Raw genomic sequence first — 21,839 nt, 5'->3', positions numbered from 1 at the left:
AAGGAAAAGCTGGCAGAATACAGGAGTTTCTGTCTATGACTGCAGAAGTCAATTCCAAGGGTCTGGGCAGGTCACTGGGTGCAGCACAGAGTGCAGGCAGACCTTGCACCCCCACAGGGCACTCCTCTGCTGCACAATGGCCTCTACAACGTACCCAGCTTCTCCTTCTCTCCCTGGTGATGCCCACCCCATCCAGACACAGCTCACGTTCCCAAGGTGTCACACAACAAAAGGTTTTGTTCCCAGAGCGAGGAGGGCTGTGCCAGGCCGTGGGGATTTCTGTACACCACCTCAGGAGCCAGCACTTCCCATCCCCGAGGGCTGCACGCTCAGGCTGCAGCCTGCTCTCTCCCGGAGCTGCAGGACATCTCCTGCACGTGAAGGCAAGCACCGTGCTGGGGGAGCTCCAGCCACTTCTGCCCCAGAGAACGCTCTGTGCTCCCCAGGGAGCAGCAGCTGGGCTGGGGGCTGATCCCCACAGCCCAGCTCAGGGTCCCCTGCTCACAGCACGGGGTCACTGCCCAGCCACAGCACGGGGCACGGGCTGGGACCCTATTGTAAGTGCAGGTGAGCCAGGTGGGAGGAAATGCTGATGTGTGACTCCAGCTCAGAAGGCTGAATGATTTCTTTATTATAACTATGCTATAATACATTAATATACTATTTACAGGAGATACTAAAACTACAAACCTACTGTTCTAACTCCCATATCTAACTCACAACTCGTGACCCTCTCTGAGAGTGCAGCCACCAGCCCCAAACAATCCTCACCACAATCCAAACAAGCAATCACCCCAGGGAAACAATTCTCCAAACTCATTCCACACGGGAAAACAAGGAGCAGGAATAGAAATTGTTTTCTCTTTCTTTCCTCTGTGCTCCTCTATGAAAAAATCCTGAGAGAGAGAAGAATGTGCCTGCCACAGGACCCCACTGCTGTCCTGCTCCCAGGACTGCCCTCCTGCCTCGTGCTGCTCTTGGAAGCACTGGGAAAACACAGCCACCAATACTCTCAACTGCCTTGAAGCCACTACACGAGTATTTACAGACATGCCAAGGTAACTAAACCCAGTGGCCTCTCAGAGCATTGCTGCGATGCTGCAGGCAAAACTCTTAACATATCCAGCCAATTGTGTACTCTGCACAGGGAAGTTTGTTTTCTGATCTCTCCAGCAATCACATTCCACCCTGAAGCATGATACTCGCTTGTGCTGGCCTCAGCATGCTTCACTGTACATAATATTGATGGTAAAAGTACTCACCCTTTTGGAAAACATGCCCACTTTGGAAGAGAAAAAAAACATTAAACAAAACAAAAAGCCAAACAAAAGCAGCCCACAGTACTCCAGCCTGTAGTGGCAGAGTGAGTGCACTGGGCTGCCCTGTGCAAACACCCTCCTGGTGAGCAGGGAGCACCCAGGGGCACACAGCTGGCTGCCCAGGCCCTCGGTGGGACAACCTACAAGGATTTTTACCTACAGGAAGGGACATGCTAAAGGAGCAGCTCCCCCTGACTGGTTCTGCTGGAGGGGTGGGTGTGGACAGGCTTCAGCCACTGCAGGATGAAAGCAAGGTGAAGGATCACCATAACTCTTTCCTAAGGCTGCAAGATCCCTCATGTGAGCAGGGATTTTGGCACATGATCCCAAGGGCAAGAAGCACCACAGGCCACAGTCCATGGGAGACATCCCACCCTCCCAAGAGGACTTTCTTAAACCCACAGTGACATGGTTGACAGCAGCTGAGCGTGTTTTCAAATTAAATTCTCTCTCTTTTGGCCAGAGGAGTACTTCCCCACCACTTAAGGGCCATTTAGGGCACACTGTCCCAAATAACAGAGGAGCAAGAACAGGTGCCTGCAATAACACTTTCTTAGAAGGCCCAATACATCTCCATCAGCTGGGGGCATATCTCCTTCCAGTGGAAGTCCCTGCTGGTCAGTGGCCCACAGCACCCTTCCAGAGACACCCCCACCTGGCTCACAAGGTCCAGAGATACAGCTCCACAGCGACCACGGGTCACCTGCTCAGCATCACAAACCAGCTTTTGAGGGCAGGCAGGAGCACTAGATGGGGATTTTAAGAAAAAGCTAAATATACTCTCTGGTACTGGCAGGATAATCTTGCCAGCAGCATTTCCTCCTGCACTAACTGAGCAGCTCAACACGGCATTTTTCACACCATTCCCATCTTGTCCTAAGCCACAGCCCACTGATCCACACTGCATTCCACTCCAGGGCAACATTCCCACACAGGACTTGTCTGCACAAGGCTTTGCCTCCTGACCATCACCCTCTGGCAATGCAGCTCCCACCTTCAAGCTCTCCTGCAGCTTCAGTCCCACTACGCTGCCAACACTGCAAAATGGCAGCAGGATTTCGCTCTCTCCAGCTCAGGTACAAGTCTGTATCTTTAACATTCCCAACACTCTTGAATGAAACAGCATTTAGGCTGTTCCCAAAGATCAATTAACCTGTTTTCACACAGAGGAAATCTTCAGTTGTCTCTGAAGTCTTTGCCAACACAAAAGCTTCAGGCTGCCACAGCAACGCTCTGATCTCTTGTCCTTACTCTTCCACGAATTCCATAATCTCAGTGATTAAAGTGTCATGAGAGTCCAATTTCCATCAAGTATAAGAAAAGGGAGTGGAGATTTAAACACAGACTCCTTTCCAAACCCAGTCCATTCAGAGCCATTAGGTCACTAGGGATGGGCAGCCAGTGCTACCTATTGTAGGCAGGCTCTGAGCCAGAGCTTTACATGGACAGTGATGTTCCAAAGCACTCCCTGTGTGAGCTCCCTTGGATCCCAGCTGCTGGCAGCCGTAAGGTTACACACACAAAGTTTCTGGAAAGCATTCAGCTGATCTGGGTACCCAGCTTGCACCACAAGTAGAGTAGCAGGGGAAGCATTTTCAATCCTTACCAACACCCATGTTATTGCCATGAAGCAGCTGCTGATTTATCAGCACATTCAACAATTATCAAACTGATGATCTCGAGCTTAGATCTGTTCTCGAGATCATCTCCTCTTAAAGTTCCAGGCGCACAACATCCCCTCGGGCTCTCACCATGCCACGGAAGCGCCTGGAGACCACAAACAACTCTTCAAACAAACAAAGCAGCAAGACCGCAAACGACTCTCCAAACAAACAAAGCAGTAAGAAGAAAACAGATCTTTGGGCTCTGTAATGGTGAAGGAGAAGCCACTACACTTCAGCAAGTCCATGACAGGGCCTTCTACTGCAGTCCTACTGCGTGCAACACTGTTCCAGAGTTGGGCTAACAGATGAAGAAAAGCCATGGAAAAACAGATTCCCTCTTCCCTTAATGGGAATCATTAAAGTCAGTCCTCCATCTCCTGAACTCCAGTCAATTACACGTCTGTATCCTTCTGTCTTCCTAAATATTTACACTTAAAGTACAAGCCCGAGTAAAACAGCACCAGCTTCACCCCACTGTGACAGCTCGCTTTGCTGTCTCCAGAAATAACCAAGGCATAAGCCACAAGGGTAAGTGCCCTGCCCTGGGGGCCGCAGCCCTGAGCACTCCCAGAAGCAGCAGGACAAACAGAATCCCAAAGAGCAGCACTCCCTCTCCTCTGCCTCAGGCAGGACATCAGAGATGCCCGACCAAGGAGTAACATCCTCTCCCAGCTGATACAGACACTGAGACCACTCAACTGCACGCTCCTTCCAGCAGCTCCTCAGCTGTCCTGCACACCTGCCACTGCTACAAGATGGAGCAATGTTTTCCAGAGCCACTTTGGGAAGCCAGACACATTCCAGTGACTGCCATCTCTTGCCACAACTGTTCCTCCCAAAGGCTGAGGTGAAAAAGTTGAAGGGTTTTTTGCCCTCTTCAGAACTATTCTCCAACTTCAAAGGCAAGAAGAGCAACCAATACTAATGCAAATTCTTCTTGGAAGCTGCTGGACACAGTGTGGCTGTGTAATTTTCCCAAACTCTGCAGTTTCCAGACTAAAACCTGCAGCACCACACAGAGAACCTCCCTGAACATCAGCACAGCTTCGTAGCCAGGAAAGCACATTTGGAAAGCTAATAGAAACACTTCTGGGAGGCAGATTGTTTGAGGCAGCTCAGCAGCACAAGACATGTAAACAAGAGACTGACAGCAGTAGCTTTCCCCCATTCCCAGCTCTCTGGTCCCCAATCCCTCCCAGGCCAGAGGTTCCCAAACTGGAGAACCCACCCAGTACAGACAGACAGACACACCACTGCACAGCCACGTGAACACCAGCCAGAGGCACTGCTGCTGCTCCCCTCTGATAATGCTGTGCCTGCAGAGCTGACTTTGGGGCCCCACTCCACAAGAGGCTGGGAAGCACCAGCTTCCACTCTGGGATTATGCTGGCACACCTTTTTTTACATGTCTTTGTTGGTATAACAAAGGGGAATATTTAAACTAAGGAGGCTTTAAAACCTCTCCTTCCCTACTTCAGCCATCCTCCCAGCTGTCTCCTCACTGCTGAGCACCAACAGCCCTGGGAGAAATAGCACAACCTTGGGATAAACAGCAGGGCTGTGAGTCCCTGGCCTGGCAGCTGCACTGTGATGGGGCCATTTCCCATTTCTCACGTGAACTCTAAAGCCAAGCTGCTGGAGAATCACAGGCACCAAACACTCCCCCAGCACCCTGGCAGTAAGGAACACACAGCCCCATCACACCGACTGGGTCCAGTCCAGGGGACACACCACAGCCCACATGAACTCCCTCACTAGTTTTATTTTGATACTCCACTTCCTCTCTTAAAATTGCGTGTTGCAATACACTGTTCAGTGGCTGCCTCTGTCCAAACCACTGCAACTGCCTTACAGAGAGAAAAAGAAGACTAAAATAAGTTATCTCAGGCCAGTTTGTCAGGGGAAAGTTTACAAATCAGGCTCTCGAAGACATGAACAGCACAAAGTGCATCCAGCAAGCACAGGCCCCGAGCAGGAGCGTGGGGCACGGGCTGGCAGCCCCAGGGAGGTCAGCAGTGCCAGGTACAGCCCACCACCACCCCACGGACTCACACTGCTCACCCACCTCCCGTCCTCAGCCACTGCTGTGGCACACACCACTGACACACAGCACATTAGTAATTAGGAAGGAATAGTCACCTTTTCAGGAGGAGGGCTTGCTGGCAGCTCAGCAAAAGCCCCCTGGGATTAAATCAGACTACAGAGGCACCCAGGCTGTAAGAAAGGGGAGATTGCTTGATGCCAGCTGTGCTGGAGTGGCACGAGGAACACGCTGAGCCCTCGCAGCCCGAGCCAGCGTTACCTGTGTGAGCTGTCCCAGGCATTTCAGGAGTCACTGCTGCTGCCACGCGTGGTAACTCGACAAACAGCTCTGAAACCAAGCCAAAGCCAGGCAGGAGAAAGTCTGAGCGCTCAGGGGGGAGGGATCCCCCCTCATCTTCAACAGACCAGCAAAAGGGAGAGTAAATCCTGCTCCTGACGGGCTGAAACTGCACACAGAACTTACAACATTGCACCTTACAGACGCTTATAAATATCTGCTAAGCACCTGAAGGGCATTTGGTGCTGCACTCTAACAGCCCTTAAAACTCTTCACCTGGAACGAGGACTAGCTACAGGCCTTGCATTAGTGTTGTAAGAGGGTTTTACTGTTATCAGGAGGAGAGGTAGACTGATAAATAATGCCAGCTGCACACCCAGGCACCTGCCAGCATTCAGGGAAGAACACAGCCAGGCTGAGGATCAAAATACCCTTATTTTGTATCTAAATCACCTGAGTACGGCAGGACCCCAGCTCCTGCCACCAGACCCCTGCCCTGGGACAAGCCATGACCCCGGACATACTGCCCAGCAGTTCTGACCTCTGGTCATGCAGACAAGCAGGAGGAGCTGCTGAGGATGGATGGACCATCCCACCAGCAGCTGCACAGAGCTGATGGTGGTCAGTCACAGGCAGGAGCTGCTGACTCAGCTGAGCCATCCCAGCCTCTGCTGAAGTGCTCAGGACTTGCACTTCGCAGGAACATCTCTGATAAATTCAAATTATTTCCATTAGAAACTGACAATTAATCTTTATTAGGACTCGCATCTGAACTCCCTGCTATCCCTGCACATGGCCTGCCTGGTGCCCACACCCAGAGGGCTCTGTAAAACCCAGCTGCCAGACCCACGGAGGAAGCACAGCAGGGAAGGGGGTGCCAACAGCCAGGAGCAGCGTGGAGCAGCTCTCCCGAAGTCTCACAGCAGAAAGCAGATCAGAGTCATCAGGATCCCCTCCCTGCTGCAGAGAGCTCCACCAGAGCCAGCTGAGCTATACCAGGCACGCTGGGTGCCCTTGGGTGATGCTTCCCCCCATTTTGTTAAGCACAACAATTAAGCCAACAGACATCTTCTACGTGTCTCTGTGATTAATACTTAGCAGTTTCCCTCCAGCCCCCACAAAGGGGTGCAACTTTCCCTCTTGCACAGAACCATTTCATTGAATGAGCTGTCAAGTTCAAGCCTTGATGCCTTTCCACGTTGGGAAGCAAAGCTCCTCCCCTGAGCAAACCAGTATCCTAGAAAATGATTTGGCATGGGAGTTTTCCAAACATTTTCTGAGCAAAGTGGAAAAGGGCAAGAGATAGGAAAAGAAAATAGCCACAAAATAAGGGATGCAGCTACTGCAATAGAAGAAGTCAAAGGAAGTTAATGGGCAATGGTAAATTGACCTAAACTTTATGAAAATTTGAAAGAATACATTAGTTTACTTTGGCCCAAGTCTGCAAATCTTTTTAGTGTTTTTAGATGCTAAAACCATCAAACTCTGGTTTTATTATCAATTTACATGGCAACTAAGAGTCACAGAAGTCAAGGAACCATCCCTGTGCCACTCTGCAGCCAGATGCACCTTTTGGAGAGCCCCACCCCCAGGACCACGCGGGATCCTGTCACCTGCCAGTCACACAGGATGCCACTGCTGCACAGCAGTCGCCTGCCAACAGCAGCCAAAGGGATCACACAGGCACCTGTGTCTTGCCAGGGTTAAGGCAAAACTGCAGGAAGCAATATAAAATTAAACAGCCAATCAACACAATGCACAATTTTCTGCAAGATTGCCAGTGCTGGACCATAGGTGGTTGCATCTGCATAATTAAAACTGGTTTGTTTTGCTGCATTAAAGCCACAAATCAGGCATGTAACCATAATGAGGGAGAGACATTTATTTAGATTTCTGGCTAGATAGATTAAAAAAAAAACCTGTACATCTGAAAACACGCACTTTAAATTGTGCATCCAAGGATCTGCTGTGTTCTGTATTCTGCAGGCAGCTGTCATGTGGCAGTTGTAAATCTGCAGCCATATCTCCATTGGTGTTTATTTTTAACACCACCACTCCTGTCTGCAAGGCTAAGGCAAATAAGAAAACCTGCCTCCTAAAAGTGTTCTTTTCTGGTACCACCCGGCAAGCATCTCCTGCCAGCGCTGGGGGCAGCTCTCCCCTGTCCGGACAGCTGGAGGGTGCAGAGCAGCAGCAGAAGAGAAGGACAGACCCTGGATAACTGACAGGAGAGACCGCACCGTGGGAAGGAGCCTGCCAGCGCTGCGTGTGTGCAGGAGAGGTGAGAGAGAGGTCTCCATGCACGGGCAGGCAGCAGACACTCTGCAGAGCTGCAGGAACTGCGCCTGCAGCCGCCGCGGACAGCAGCCATCACCTACTCCCACTCCCAAAAGCAGAGGGGCACCGACCCAGAGCCTCACACACCCTGCAGCACTGTCAGCCCCCGTCACCAGCCCCAGCCCTCCCAGACACCCAGGAACACCGTGTGCAGCAGGGCTCTCGAGCAGACCCACATGCGCCCCACACACCCCCGCTATCTTTCCAAGCATTTTCAGGACAACTCCCTCCCACCATGAGAGGAGCAGACACAATTCTCCAGGGAAGGAACAGAGCCATCATGGCCAATAAATCACCCTGTGCACGAAGATAATTCCCAGTTCAACCCTCCCCCTTCCAATCTCTCTCCCCACACAGCGCGTGGGCTCCTCGATTGCTGGACCCGAGGCTGCAGCACCCGCACGTCGGGCAGGGCTCAGCTCCCACCCTGCAGCTACTGACAGCCACCCCAGCCTTTGCTCTAATTCCCCAGAGCCAGAGGCTTCAGCCAAACTTCCCTGAAATCAGCCTCAGTAACTTTTTTCCCCCTCCATGTCATTCCAGGTGTGTTGTCAGCTCCTCTCTCTGGTTTTGCACACCTGAGGCACCGCTGGCAGATCAACGCCTCACCCAGCGCTGGCTGACACCTCACAACAGCAGCACCCTGCCCACTTCAATTCTCTCTGACCTCGTCTTCAAACGCATTTCCAGGGCAGCTTTGCTGGGGTTACTGCTCTTCCATCCATGCTGACATACGCCCTGGAGCTCACATGCAGGGTTTTCCACCTTTCTCCCTTCCATCTTCCTGTCCATGCCCTGGGGACAAGCACTGTGTCGTGTTCAGATTCCCGGTCCATCCTCCGTAGCACAAGATCACTGCTTCAAATTTTCATCTATTATCATCTTCATATTTCAGCATTTCTGTATCAACACTTCGGTTGTTAGTCCCCCTTGCCACCACTTTCCCTCTTCTTTATCCCTATTTCTCTTCCATTTTAGTCTTTCTCTGGAGGTTTGGGCATCTGCCTTCACGAGGGTAGCAAGGGATTAGATATGAACAGTGTAATGACTCAGTCCTTGAAGAAAATAAACAGGACATCTGGGATAATGAGGTAGTCTACATCCAATTCTTCAGTCAAGCCAGGAGAGACCAAACTGTGCACAGGTGGAGGTGGGTGTTCATGGTTACAGTCACAGCCTCAGAGAAGCTTTAGATGATCACAAACCCTGGCCCATGTCAGGCTGGCACACTCAACACACAACTGAGCACAAAAAAAGCTTCTGCAGCACATCTTCGGGCACCAGGCCTCCTTGGGTCCCTACAAATGCAATGACCAACTGCTGCCCTGCCTGCTCAGCCACGTTTGTTCACATTGCTCCTGTTTAGTGAGGAAGCACAGCCACAGCAGGGCTCTGCACCAATCCCTCTGAACTCAGATGGTTATCCTCCTCCCACAGTTTAGCAAGGTGGGAAAAGCAGGACCACCCTGGTCCCCACAGAGAGGTGACAGCGAGTGATGAATCCAGTCACAGCTGTGAGGACTGGAGCCCCTGCACCTCACCGTGGTCACCCCAAGACCACGCTGGTCCTGTGACAGACCCAGTGTGTCCAGGGCTGGAGCTGCCACCTCCCCAAAGGCACGGGCAGGCAGCACTCACGGGCCTTGGGGTGTGACTGCCCAGCTCCCCCCAGCCACAGGCGCAGGCACACCCTGTCAACATAAGAATTAGCCTTTATTCAGCTGAAAACACGGACCAAGTACCCTGTATCAGGAATCAGACATTCCTGGAGGTGTAATTATGCACAGAACAGTTCCAAGGAAATTATTACTGGCCCATCAGCGAACTGTCTGCGTTACAGCTGCCCAAAACGTGATCACTGTGGTGTAATGTAACACCCTCACACACTCCAGCATTAACTGCCTCACATATGGAAACCATGAGGCTACAGAAGCCGGGCCAAGAATGATCATGGCCCGTGAGTACTCCAGTCACAAACAACAATCAGAAAAAACGCTGGAGACATCCACAGCAAAGCTTTTGGAACAGCTCAGAACCAGTCCTGCCTCCAGTGACCCCTCTGCACCCTGAGCACCCGAGAAGCAGGAATCACTGGGCCCAGGACATCTTTGAGAATAATGTGAAACCATGGGACAGGCTCTAAGAACAAATGCAAAGCCCCTCCCATAAAACGAACAATACCACTAAAAGAATATTTCATCTATTTAACTGCAGGGTGCAATAACATCAATTTGCCCAAATTACAGACAAGCAGAAAGGTAATTGGCACCGAGCAGGGCGTGTTGTGACTGTTCCGTCACTCTTCGAGGCCAGCTACAAAAGACTGAAATTCACGAAAGTAAACAATGGCACGAAACCAACAGCCAGCCCCTTCCCCAGAATCCCTCCCTCTGGCATCGCGCTGCCGCAGTTGGGCAGAGACTTTTCCAAGCAGAGTCTGTGCAGCCCAGCCATCACCCAGCTGAGCTGGGATCTGGAGAAAAATGGAAGCTCTTGAGTTTGCACAAGCACAAGTTAATCTGCAGAAAAGCTATTTTACACTTTTAATTAACCATGTCCTGGACTTAAATATAATGAAGTGGTGAACACATATCCATATAAAACAACTGAGCAAAGGGAGAGTGGAGCTGGTTTTATATAATAGTGAGGGGACTGAAGGAGGCAATGCAAGTGAAAGGCATGAAGTAAGCAGCTAAGAGTATCCTCCGTCTGAAGGTGGGAAAAGGAACTGTCATCAGCTAACAGAATTAGCAATTATCGCAATAAGGAGTTGATTTATTAAGTTATCCAGAAATGCCCATTACTACAGTTTGGTACCAACACGAAAATCCCTGGGTGTGCAATGGACAGAAGGTTACGCTGGCTCATTTCCCTCTGCCTCCAACCTGCTCAGCCCTTCCCTGGGCTGCAGAGCTGCCATGTGTCACAGGGTACCAACTTTCCTTCGAAACAAGATTAACTTGGAGGCTGGGATTTGCTGCTCAGTGGTCTCAATAGAAAAAAACCTCTCGTTTTATTCCTCTCCAACACTCAGGAACGCGGCGACTGCCGCCCAGCTCCGCACCCCGCACCACTACCGGCACTTGCATAATAATGACTGCGGGCCTGGAGGCGAGGGGCCGGAGCACGGAGGCGACCTTCCTTACATAAGGACCGCAGGATCGATGCCCTGGGCACCGGGAGGCCGCGGGCAGCGCTCCCGACCCCGCAGAGCCCGGGGCTGGCTCGGCCGCCGCTGCCCGGTGGGCGCAGGGCGCTGCCCCGGAGGGCGGCCCCGGCCAGCGCCGCTTCGGGGGCGGAACGACCTGTGCCCATCGGCGCCGCTCCGCACGCCGAGCCCCGCACGGCGAGGGCAGCGCCCGCCGGGCCGGGCCGGGCCGGGGCTCCCCCGCCGGTGCCTCCGGGGGCCGCGGCTCCGCGCCCGGCGCTGCCGCAGCGCGGGAGGGGCGGGGGGCGGCGATGCAGCCCCCGCGGCCGGAGCCGGCCCGTCCCCGCCCCGCCCCGCACACAAAGGCGGCCCCGCCGCGCCCCGCACCGGCCCGCGCTCCGCACCTTTGACCTGCGCCTCGTAGTCGGCGATGATCTCTTTGTCCTTCTTGAACTTGCCCTGCGCTGACATGGTGCGGGAGGGCGCGGGCCCCGCCGGCACCGCCGCCGCCGCCTCACCCGGCCGCGGCCCCGCCGCCGCCAGCGGCCGCCGTCATTGGCGGCGCCGGGGACACCGCGGGGACCGCGCAGCGCCGCCGGGAGCGGAGCGCGGCGGGGCAGAGCCGGGCAGGGCGCAGCCGAGCCGAGCCGAGCCGAGCGCAGCCGCTCCCGCCGCCGGCCGAGGCGGGGCCCTGGCGCCGCTCCTGCGCTCAGGTTGCGCGCGGGGCGGGCGTTCCGGAGCCCCGGCCCCGCCCCGGCCCCGCGCGGCCCCGCACGGCTCGGCTCGGCTCGGCTCGGCTCGGCTCGGCCGCGCCCCCCGGGCCGGCGGCCCCGCCGTGCTCGGGCACCGCGGGCTGCGGATCGCCCCGTGTCCCGCCCCGTGTCCCCCCGCTGCGGGATGTGTCGCTCTCCCCGCGTGTCCCCCCTCCCGGGGCGGCCCCTCCGCAGCCCGGGGCTCCGGCACCATCCGGTCACCGCTGGGACAGCGCGGGTGCACTGGAGCAGATCTGTCACTCCTTATTAAAACTAAGGAAAAAAGGAGAAAGTGTTCGTTCCGGCAGAAGCAACATCGGTGGTGAAGGCACTTTGTCAGGGGTCCTAGCTGAGCGCTCGGGACCCAGTCCATGAGGCCTCACACACTTGCCAGCAGCGTTGCAGGGGCACACCCGAGCCCTCGGACGGGCGATGCGCGGACTCAGCCTCTGCAGATCCACGATCGACTGAGTGCGTCCTCTGTCCGGCCCCGGCTCCGCTCCCATCACCGCTCCGCACAATGGGCTCTTTTATGGTGTCGTGTGAGGAGTGAATTCAGGGAGATTTGATGATTCACAGTTACTCCGCCAACTTTAAAAAATAACCCCAGCTCATTACACAAATAATTTACCTAGTGCAAGCAGGCGACACAGAGGAGCATTCTGTGTCTCAGTGGCTGTGGAAAGGCCTGGGGACAAGCGAGGAAAAGCGACCCTTCCTGGGAAACGCAGCCACAGCAGAACGTGAGGCACAGGCTCAGGGCTGAGCAGCGTTACTCCAGCTCCAGGTGGACTAAGGGCTCAGGGTCTCAGGGAAAGCAAAAACTGTGCTGGACCCCCACTGGGCACAGGGAGAGGCAGAGGACAGGGACCACAGGGAAGGCGCAGGCACAGTGGCTGCGAGCATGGCTCAGTGTTTTGTGGCAGGGCAGGAGCAGCCACAGAGCGTGTACCAGTCCCTAGGTGAGCTGCTGCATCCCCTGCCAGGGAATGTGGGAAGGGGCTGGGCTGGGATGCTGTGTGTGACTGCCCTAAGCTGTACTTGGAGCAGGGCTGGAAAGGCAACACTAAGGAGAGTCAAGAGGCATCAAAGAATGATCATCCAGGAACATCAGGTCTCTGGAGAGGGTGCCTGGGGTGTGAACTGATTGCTGTACACCAGTGGTGTGTCATCTCCCAAAGCAAGGAAAAGCCAATTTACAATGACCAGAAAAGTCCAGGGATGATGATGTTGCGTTCCTCCACAGCCAAGAACACCCTGGAGGGACCTTATGGTTCTGAGCTCGCTCTCCACAAAGAAAAAACAAACCAAACTAAGCAAGGAAAGAGAAGCACGGGCAATTTCATAAAGGATTCATCCTAGCAGCAGTCACTTCTCCTTTCACTACCCACAGGGATTCAGAGAGCAAGGACCAGCATTCCTGATAACCAACTGTGCCATAAGATAGATTTTGATTTTCTGGCCAAATTGGTTCAAACCTGTGAGGCCAGCTCTGTGGTCAAAGCTGAGTGTCTGAGAGTGTTAAGCATCTTTTCTCAGAGTGGTCTGAAAAATAGTGGTGAAAGAAAAATCCTAGTCATGAAATGATCCAACAGCAACAGGGGTTTCTGCTACTCAGATATCATAAACAATAAAGAAGCAGTGATGGCTGAAGAAAAATAATCCAGTCATGAATTAATGATCTTTAATAAATATCAATGTCTAAGATACTTTGTGGAATTTCTACTTGAAACAGCTTCTTAAAAGGAAGGATTACATTGTAACTCACTTTGTGACACTCTCAACCCAGAATTTTTTAATGAGGAATGGGATGGGATGGGATTTAATCATAATAAACACTTCAAGCTTGAGGTATAGAGGAACCAACAGTAGCTATGGCAACGTGGTCACTCCAGTAAGGCTAATGCAGATTATTTCCAGGGCAGTAGCCTTGTGTGTGCTCAGGAAGCAGAGGTAATGTTGGCTTAAAGCAATTCCTAAATTAAGGAAAAATTTTTAAGCAGAAGCTGTCTTGCACTCTTTGTTTCCAGCTTCAAACTGTAAGTGTTTCACGATGTGCTGAACATACACACAGCAGCCTCAGCAGAGTATTGACCTGCTGCTTCCAGAGACACTCATCCTTGTCACCATGAGCTGGGCAGACCCTCTGGTCATGGATTCACAGACTGCTTTGGGTTGGAAGGGACTTTGAGGCTCATCTCATTCCAACCCCCTGCCATGGGCAGGGATACCTTCCTTAGACCAGGTTGCTGCAAGCACTGTCCAGTCTTGAATACTTTCAGAGATGGATTATCCATCATACCCACGCTCACGCCAGTGAAGCTTTGCCAGAGAAGGCTGGAGCCAGGCCAGAGGCCACACCAAGCCACAGATGACACGGACACCAAGCTGTTTGATGAAACCCTTCACAACCTTACACAAGTGCCAGAGCTGCAGCTGCCACCAAGTTACTCATCCCAGAGTAAGGCAGCTCGTGACATGACCCCAGCTCTCCCTTGGCCTTTCTGCCTTCCTGAGGTCTCTGAAAGGCAGAATCCCTTGTGCCATTCCTTGGGCTGAAGAACTGGGGAAGGGGGACGACTTTGGCCATTGATATGTGGCTAAACCCTCTGCAGCCTCCCTGGGACGTTGCTGTAAACCCCTACTTGGTGATGGAAACTATTCCAGTCCAGGCTCGAGGGTCCCAAGGAGGTGTGGGCTCTGCCTCAGGCTCATGAGGCCTGCAGTAAACCAGCCAGACTGGGAGAGATTGCCCATGCAGGAGAGCACTCAGCTGCAGCAGGGTCAGCAGGGGAATAAAATCCATATGAGCTGGGGCAGCAGAAGCCAGCCCTGCTGGCTGTCCCCTCTGTGGGAATGGCATGGCTCTGATACAGACTGGATACCTGCCGGACTGCTGGGGAAAGGCTTCCGTACACACCTTTTCCAGTGTAAGAGTAAACGAGCTGGAGACACGTAACACAGCAGCTGTTGGTGCTGCACTACATCTCCTTTGTTTTTTGAACCTTACATCTTCTTTCCTGCCGGCAAAGTGCTGTTACCTTGTCATATTAACAGAGAACTACTTCTCACTCTGTTCCCTTTTTTATCTCTGTAGTGAAGTGCAGTTGTAGCTTGGCACTGACAGAGCTGTAACAATGGGTCCTGCCTTTGCACCCAAAATAACTGCAGCCAAAGATTTTTCTATGTGGAAATGCATGTTGTTTTTCAGGTAAAGTATCCCAGAAGTTTGCTTTTGATTTTTATTTTATTCAGGTCTCCAACCGCTCAGTCGTAAGTAGGAAGGTATCTTCCAAAAATACGTGTAGCATCCTTGAGGCCATGAATATTCAGAGAAGAAAAAGAGCGTTCTAAAATACACACCCATCTTGACCCCAGCCTTTTCCACTCTTGCCATCTTAAGCCTTTGTGGTACCAGTAGAATTCAGCATTACGCTGGTCAATAATTCAAGTCCCTGTAAGAAATGGGAATATTTATGTATGACTAAAAGCATGAAGAATTATGATAAACAACTTGGCAAGGCAACCACAATTCTCCCCAGCAGCTCTAATTCTCCTGTAAAAGGCATTGGAGTCCCAAGCTACTCAGAACCTGTTGTAACTGCACAAGGCCGTGGTCACACTGCACGGCGCTTATCAGTGCTGAAAAGGCTCTTGCGAGCAGTTTCCTGCTAGAGATCTGCGGCCTCCGTTTCCTCAGGGAGATTGCCCAGACTCTGTGGTCAAAGCTGCAACTTCAGCTGGTGCTTGAGCAGCCACTGCTTTAGGGAGTGGGCACTCAGCATCCACGCCCAGGCTCTTCAGGAAGGACATCCCTGCACAACGCTGGCATTTGCCCGTTGATATTCAAGGTGTGTGTCTGAAATCCCAGTGGCTGGTTAAGCCTTGCCCACGGGGTGGCTTGCAGCCCTTTGCCCTGTACTACGTACACCCCCAAAGAAGTGCTTTTGTACATAGCTCTCCAGGAAAAGCAACAGGAGCTGTTTACTCTGTTGGGCCGTTTCCACAGCTTTGATCTTGTGCTAAGCCCAGGGTGGCCCAGACTCCTCTTGGGCCCATCCCTCCTGTGCACACCATGCTGAAGCTGAAGCTGCCAGAACCAGATTGTTAATTATACTCCCACTGATTCAGAGGAAAGCTAAATATGTAATAATTCAAGTGCATCAGTCACCCCCCCCCCTTTCTCCATATGTTATTGCTCCTCTCTGCCCCCATTTCCCCCATTCTCTCCCTCCCCAGGGGTGAGGATGCCCCAGCCTGTGCTCCTGGGAGCTGCGGCTCCACCATCCAGCATGGTCCCACCATCTCCTTTTCCACCATGCAGGCACAATATTCTTCAAGGTGGGGTACAAACCTCTGCCATGCGGTGCAGCTGGATTTGCACTTTGGTTACCATGCTTTGCTCTCGTGGGATGGTGCTGTTCTCCCCTGGTGATGTGCTCCCAGGAGTTCATCCCAGTGCCAGAAGCAGTCGTGTTTTGTGTCATCTCCGCCTAACTCCAGTGGCCTCTCTTCCCCTCATCCCCGTTCCCCGCAGCGCTGAGCTCCCTTGGCCCTGTCTGGAGCAGCCCTGCTGTACCTGGCACACACAGGTGACAGCCAAACCCAACGTGACAGAGCACCTGCTCCACGGCCGTCCCCGTGCAGGAGCTCTGGGCTGGGGCTCTGCGGGCGACAGGCCCTGACGTGAGGCAGGTCCTTGTCAGGCTCTCTGCCCCAGACCCGGGGCTCTGCGCGTGCAGACGTGACCCCAGACACGCAGGTCCGTGGCCTCCCCAGGGTCTGCCTCACAAGAAACACAAGCTGTGGGGAGGGAGAACTGAAATGCAGCAGTGCTCTGAAACCAATTTTAACATTCCCAAATCCAGATGACCTCTGTTGCAGTTACTCAGATTTTACATTTCTGGTCTGTGCTACCGGCATACGTTGAACTTTGCCAAAACAGTACTTGCCAAGAAGTGTTTGTTTCTTTTTAAAGAATATCAAGGCTTTGGGGATTTTGGTACAAAAAATTATTTGTGGGTAAAATGCATGATGTTCACATACAAAAGAAATAAGGCCAAGAAATACAGTGTTTATAATCACCCACTGGATTTAAATAAATTGATTTAATTGGTTTCTGAGGGGAAGGAGGAAAGAGCAACAGAGGAATTCTTGTCACACGATTTCCATCTGAAATCTAACACAATTAGTGCAGCAGGATTCAGTTACCAAAGGCAAAAAAAGAAGGGAAATCAGGAGTCAATTGAGTTGCTGCAAAATTTAATATCTTGCTGTCATCTTTGTTCTTGGTAGAGAGTTGCTGTAGCAACAGACCAAAAAAAGAACTTGCACAAGAGGAGGAGCTTGCTGCTCTTTTAACAACATCCCTTTACCCTCCCTGAATTACTGTTTACGGCCAATCAATCGCTTCCTGAGGTATCAATGGCTATGGACACAAGGCCAGAGCCTGCAGGTATTACACCTGTCACACACACAGTGCTGTTCTCAGCTCCTCTCTGCAGGTCACATGGTGGCAACTCTTTTCTGTAGAACTGAGCCCGTTCTTGTCACATGCAAGACACATCTATTCCTTGATCCATTTCCATCACTGGGGGCTCTGCACCCTGCAGATCAGCACTGCGTGGGACTATGCAGCTATAAATAAGAGACAGCTTTCCCCACCACTGCCCTTCTGGACGAGGCCAACAGCACAGCAGCTCAGGAAGGACAGGCCATGGGGCAGAGAAGGCAGCAGCTGCCAGGTAATGATGCCAGCAGCCTCAGGTCTGCCCTACAGAGCTGCGTGCAGTTGGCCATGCTGAAGCCAAGGAAGCCCCAGTGTCAGTGGTGGCTGGGCTGGCAGTGTTTTCCAATAGTTGGGTCCCTGCTGTTTGTTGTTCCCAATTAATTTAGTCACACGCAATCTCCAACTCTCCATCTGCAGTGTGAAACCCACTAACGGCAATTTTAGGCATTTTGGGATGCAGAGCTCTGAAGTGCAGGAGCAGGTTGGAAAGCAGCTGCAGGAGCTTTTGCTGCGTGCCCTGTGGAAGGGCCCCTTCACAGCCCAGCAGGGCCAGCAAAGCCTGGCCACCATGGCCCCGAACATCCCTGCACCAAAACAGGGGCCCTGCACACCACAGCACGCCCACCTGAGGTGGTGCTTGGCTGGATTTGCAGCAGGGCACAGAGGGGAGGGCGAGCCCTGCGTTTCCAGCAGCACCCGAGCCCTCGGCAGCAGCGAGGGGCACACGGGTGGGCACAGGCCCATGGGGCAGAAACGGGCTCATCTGGGACATCAAGGTCTTGCCCACACCCCCATTTCCACATCTGTAAGTGGAGTTAGCATTCCTGCTTCCTTCTGGGGGTACTTTCATGGCTGCTGATAGAAAGGAACATCCGCTTGTGTGCAGACTGGATGGCCCTGCAGTCTTGCCTGCGTGAAGGGGCAGCACCACCCTGTTGCAGAGATTCAGCCTGGTTTGATTCCTTTCAAGCCTCAGCCTGTTGCTCTTCTCTGCAGCATCTCCACCTGCCTTGCCATCACCTGTTGCCAGGGAGCCCTCAGCGAAGCAGACCACGAGGGCACCGCAGCACTCTGTCCCCACAAAGCCACCCCCGGTGCCGTCCCCGTGCCTCCAGGGCTGCAGCAAGGGCACTGCCGGCCTGTGGACCTGCTGGAGCACTGGCTGGAGCCCTCCTTGCACCCTGCTGCGCGTTTTTGCTCCAATGACTCAGGTCTGTTGTACTTGAGGAAAATGATCCAGCACCTGCAGCTGGAGCCGGGGCAGAGGGGCCCACCCCAGTCCCTTTGTTCGGTGCCAGCAGCCCCTGCTCGGCCCTGCGTTGCCGGGGGCTTCCAGCGGGACAGGGGGCAGGAGAAAAGGAAAAGCCTGGGAAACTGAGCCTGCACTGTGCGCTCACACAAAGCGCCATTGTTCTGAGGCTCAGAGATGCAGTTTAGTAGGGCAGGCTGTCCTCCCCGGCAGCCCCGGGCGGCACACAGGCCCAGGGGAAGCTGCATGTGGGGCCTCTGTCTGAACTGACAGCGATTGATGAGGGAAAAGGGGCCAAGTGGAAAACACAGCTTTGAGGGAGAATTCAGCTCTCTCATTAGAGCTGAATACAGCTGGCAAAGGGGCCTTTTCCTGGAGAAGCCCCAGCCTCCAGCCACATTCACAACTTCATTGCAAATTCCAGCATGAAAGTGTTATTTCCTGAAAAAGTGGAAGGTTTTGGGGCGTTTTTAAGTGCCCCTTCACACCGGCACAGAGACCCAGTGACCTGTGCACCACAGCAGCACCGAGACACTGAGGCTGGATTTTGTTACCTCAGGTCTCAGTCACTATTAGCAGCCCACCCCGAGGGACTTTTTAGCTTTTCTCAGGAACTCGGCTCACTGAAACAGGTTCAGTGCACTACCCATCACTGTCCATGCCATGGATTATCCACCACTGGGCACACACAGGAAAACACCAGCACTTCCACATACAAGTTGCTTTTCAGGCTCTTGGCTTCAACACTAATTTAGCAGGCGGGGATTTTCTGATTTCCTCCACCAACTCAACTGAATGCAAAGTAGGTTGGGATAATCACAGCTATAGGCATGTAAGGGCAGAGAGGAGGGGAATGGCCGGAGAGGAGAGGAGAGGAGAGGAGAGGAGAGGAGAGGAGAGGAGAGGAGAGCACTGGCACAACACCCTCATGCGAGGAAGTGAACAGGGTGGCACCAAGGCCTTCACACTCCTGCAGGACTCACTTAACACACTGTGCAAATCTTCTGCACCATCAGTGCCAGCTCTGGCCTATAACCTGGGGGCACAGCCCTGCAGGGAGCACCTGAAGCCAGGGAGATCTGCTGATGGAGGTGTACCTTCCCTGGAGAAGGAAGGCTGTTTACTGGAGCAGCATCAGTCGAACCTTCCCAGAACAGCTGAAGCAGCATAAGCACTTTGCTGACATGAGCTGTGTCAGCACATCCAGACCTGGCCAAGCCCTCGTGCATCTGCAGAAGGCTTGGGCTGCATTGGCAGCAGTGAGGTGCCCCCATGGCCAAGCCCAGGCTGCCAACCCCTGGGAGGGTCCCCAGGCCCTGCCTCAGCTGCAGGGCAGGGATGCTGCTGCAGCTCACAGGGAATGCTGCACCTTCACTCGCTGCAGCTCGGGCTCAGCCGTGGGGCTGTCCTGCAGGGAGTGAGGTCTGGCAGCACCGGGATTGTCCCCTCCAGTCAGCACCACGGGGACAAACCAGCTGCCTGGGGCAGGCAGGGAAGGCGAGCTGAACCACCACAGCATCTCAGCCTGGCTGTGCCTGCAGGACACAGAGAGACTCCCAGAGAGAGGCAAAGACAGCAATCCACTCTTTTTGCCATGTTTTTAAAGCTGTTTTCTTCCCTCTATGACCAGCATCACTGTGCTTTGGGTTTGAGAGTTTGTGTGCACAGTGAATCTAATTTGATTTTTATCCTTTTTGTCTCCCTCTATTTTGCACACTACATTAGGCTTTTGTTCCAAGGCAGTTAAAGCAGATTTGCTGTGTGCTTCGAGCTGCCTTGCACAGAGGAGTGTCACATAACAGATATGCTATCGATAAGGGGGAGGCTCACACAGCAGGAGGCCCAGACAACTAGAATTCTCAACAACACCAGTAAAACCAATGGTGTGTGAGCAGGTCCCTCCAGCTGGAGAACTGCCCCCTGCAATGACAGCACTGTGGTCACTGGAGCTGCAGCCAAGAGCTTCAACAGAACTAGCAGCCCTGCTATTGTTCAGCTACACACTGATGTTTGATTTCTCCTTCCCTCTTTCTAAGTTCATGCTGTGTTGACTGTGCTGCCCTCACGGCCCTGTGGAATGTGGAGGTGGCAGAGCAGCAGCCCAAGGTCTGCTCCTGCAGGCCCCAAAGGCACCGTGGGGCAGCAGAGCTCTGCATCCAACCTCCACTGCTGGCATGGGCACAGCACTGAGTGCTGTGATGCCACTCAGTGAGCTGCATGTGAATCCTTCCCTTTAGACAGGAGCAGGAATGTCCCAGCATGTTCTAAGTATAGCCACGACTGCTTTCCAGAAAAAAAAAAAAAAAGCTGCACTAATTTGTGTTGGCACTAATTTGTGTTGGCACTGATTTGGCACTGATTTCTCATGTCCCAATCATGATACATTTTCTTTTCCTGTCCTCCCCTAATCACTGCAGTAAGAAAAATCTGGTTTACAGTGACAGTGGAATATCCATGAGCTATTATTTAAATGTATACAGATCCATAGATGCTTAAATGTACTTAGATTCAAATGCCTTGAGCAGGAAATGAGGACAAAAGATACTTTGTCAAGACAATAAAAAGTACATTTTATGAGAGAATCTAGTGGTTTAACAATACCAGAAAATCTTTTTTAAATTACTGTGGACTTTTAATACCTGTGAATTTCAGTCTGAAGGAAAAAGCCCACCCTCCTAACATGAGAACAGAGGTGCTGCAAGGAGGGGAAAGCTGAGGCAGAACTGTGGTGACCAGACAGCCAGGGCAGGAGCAAAGCTGAGGCACAGCTTGAGATGCACCTGAGCAAACCCTGAGTTGGGCTGAGCTGCTGAGCCAGCAGACAGCCAGCGTGGCCTCATGCTGGGCTTCAGCAGCCCGAGGTCACCCCACTGCTGGCTGTGCTGCCCTGCTCCTCCCACCCCTCCTCTCCATCCTCTCTGTCCTGCAGCACCAATGCTCACAGTCTGACTTTCTGCAGGACACATCAAATGCCAGACGAGTCGTAGATACAAGCCTGCATTTCATCTTACCACAAGATGCAGATTTACCTGCATTCAGGATATTCTTTTTCCATCTTTTCACTCCCTCAACTCAAAAGAGCTACTTCCAGAGCTCTTGTCAGTCTCTGGCTGAAGGCCTAGATCCCCATTCTTTATGAGCTAGTCCCAAACCTCCTGTTCCCAGGCAGCATGACCTGGGCTCCATGGGATCTCAGCATGCTCATCTCAGGTTTGCTCACCTGCTTCTCTTTTTCTCCCCAGGCAGAAGTGCAGATAGCCCAGAAATATTTACAGAAAAAGGCTAACAGTGGTGTCCAGCATTAAGAGCTCCTTCCTTTCTGCTGGACTGAGGGAAGCAGCGCTGGAAGCTGCGGTCCTGCCCAAGCACCATCCGGGCAGTTACTGTCTCCTGTTTCTGTAGTCTTGGCGTCCCTCCTGTGTCCTCTTGCACTCCTGCTCTAGGTTCTGCCAAGAGCTGTTTCATTGCCAGTGTTTGAGATCTAGGCCTTGGCGTGCTCTTAGGAGGAGGAAATTGAGCTGACACCAGCACCAGAGCCTGC

The 21,839-nt window shown here is 52.9% G+C and overlaps 1 protein-coding gene across 3 annotated transcripts in view; it reads right to left on the bottom strand.

Moving 5' to 3' along the window:
- Positions 1-11,320, bottom strand: part of SRGAP3 (SLIT-ROBO Rho GTPase activating protein 3) — a 73,400-nt gene extending 62,080 nt beyond the window's left edge. For 2 of the 3 annotated variants that reach the window (XM_053953580.1, XM_053953581.1), the window contains exon 1: positions 11,193-11,320. In XM_053953580.1, coding sequence (XP_053809555.1) covers positions 11,193-11,259 — 67 coding nt within the window. In that variant the 5' untranslated portion in view covers positions 11,260-11,320. The remainder of the gene's footprint in view (positions 1-11,192) is intronic. The other variant, XM_053953579.1, reaches the window with a different exon arrangement.
- Positions 11,321-21,839: the final 10,519 nt, after the last annotated feature.

This window comes from Vidua chalybeata, chromosome 12, assembly GCF_026979565.1.
Source record: "Vidua chalybeata isolate OUT-0048 chromosome 12, bVidCha1 merged haplotype, whole genome shotgun sequence".
Lineage (NCBI taxonomy): Eukaryota > Metazoa > Chordata > Aves > Passeriformes > Viduidae > Vidua > Vidua chalybeata.
Note: the sequence above shows the minus strand (reverse complement) of the source record. Positions and strands in the feature narration are given on the sequence as shown.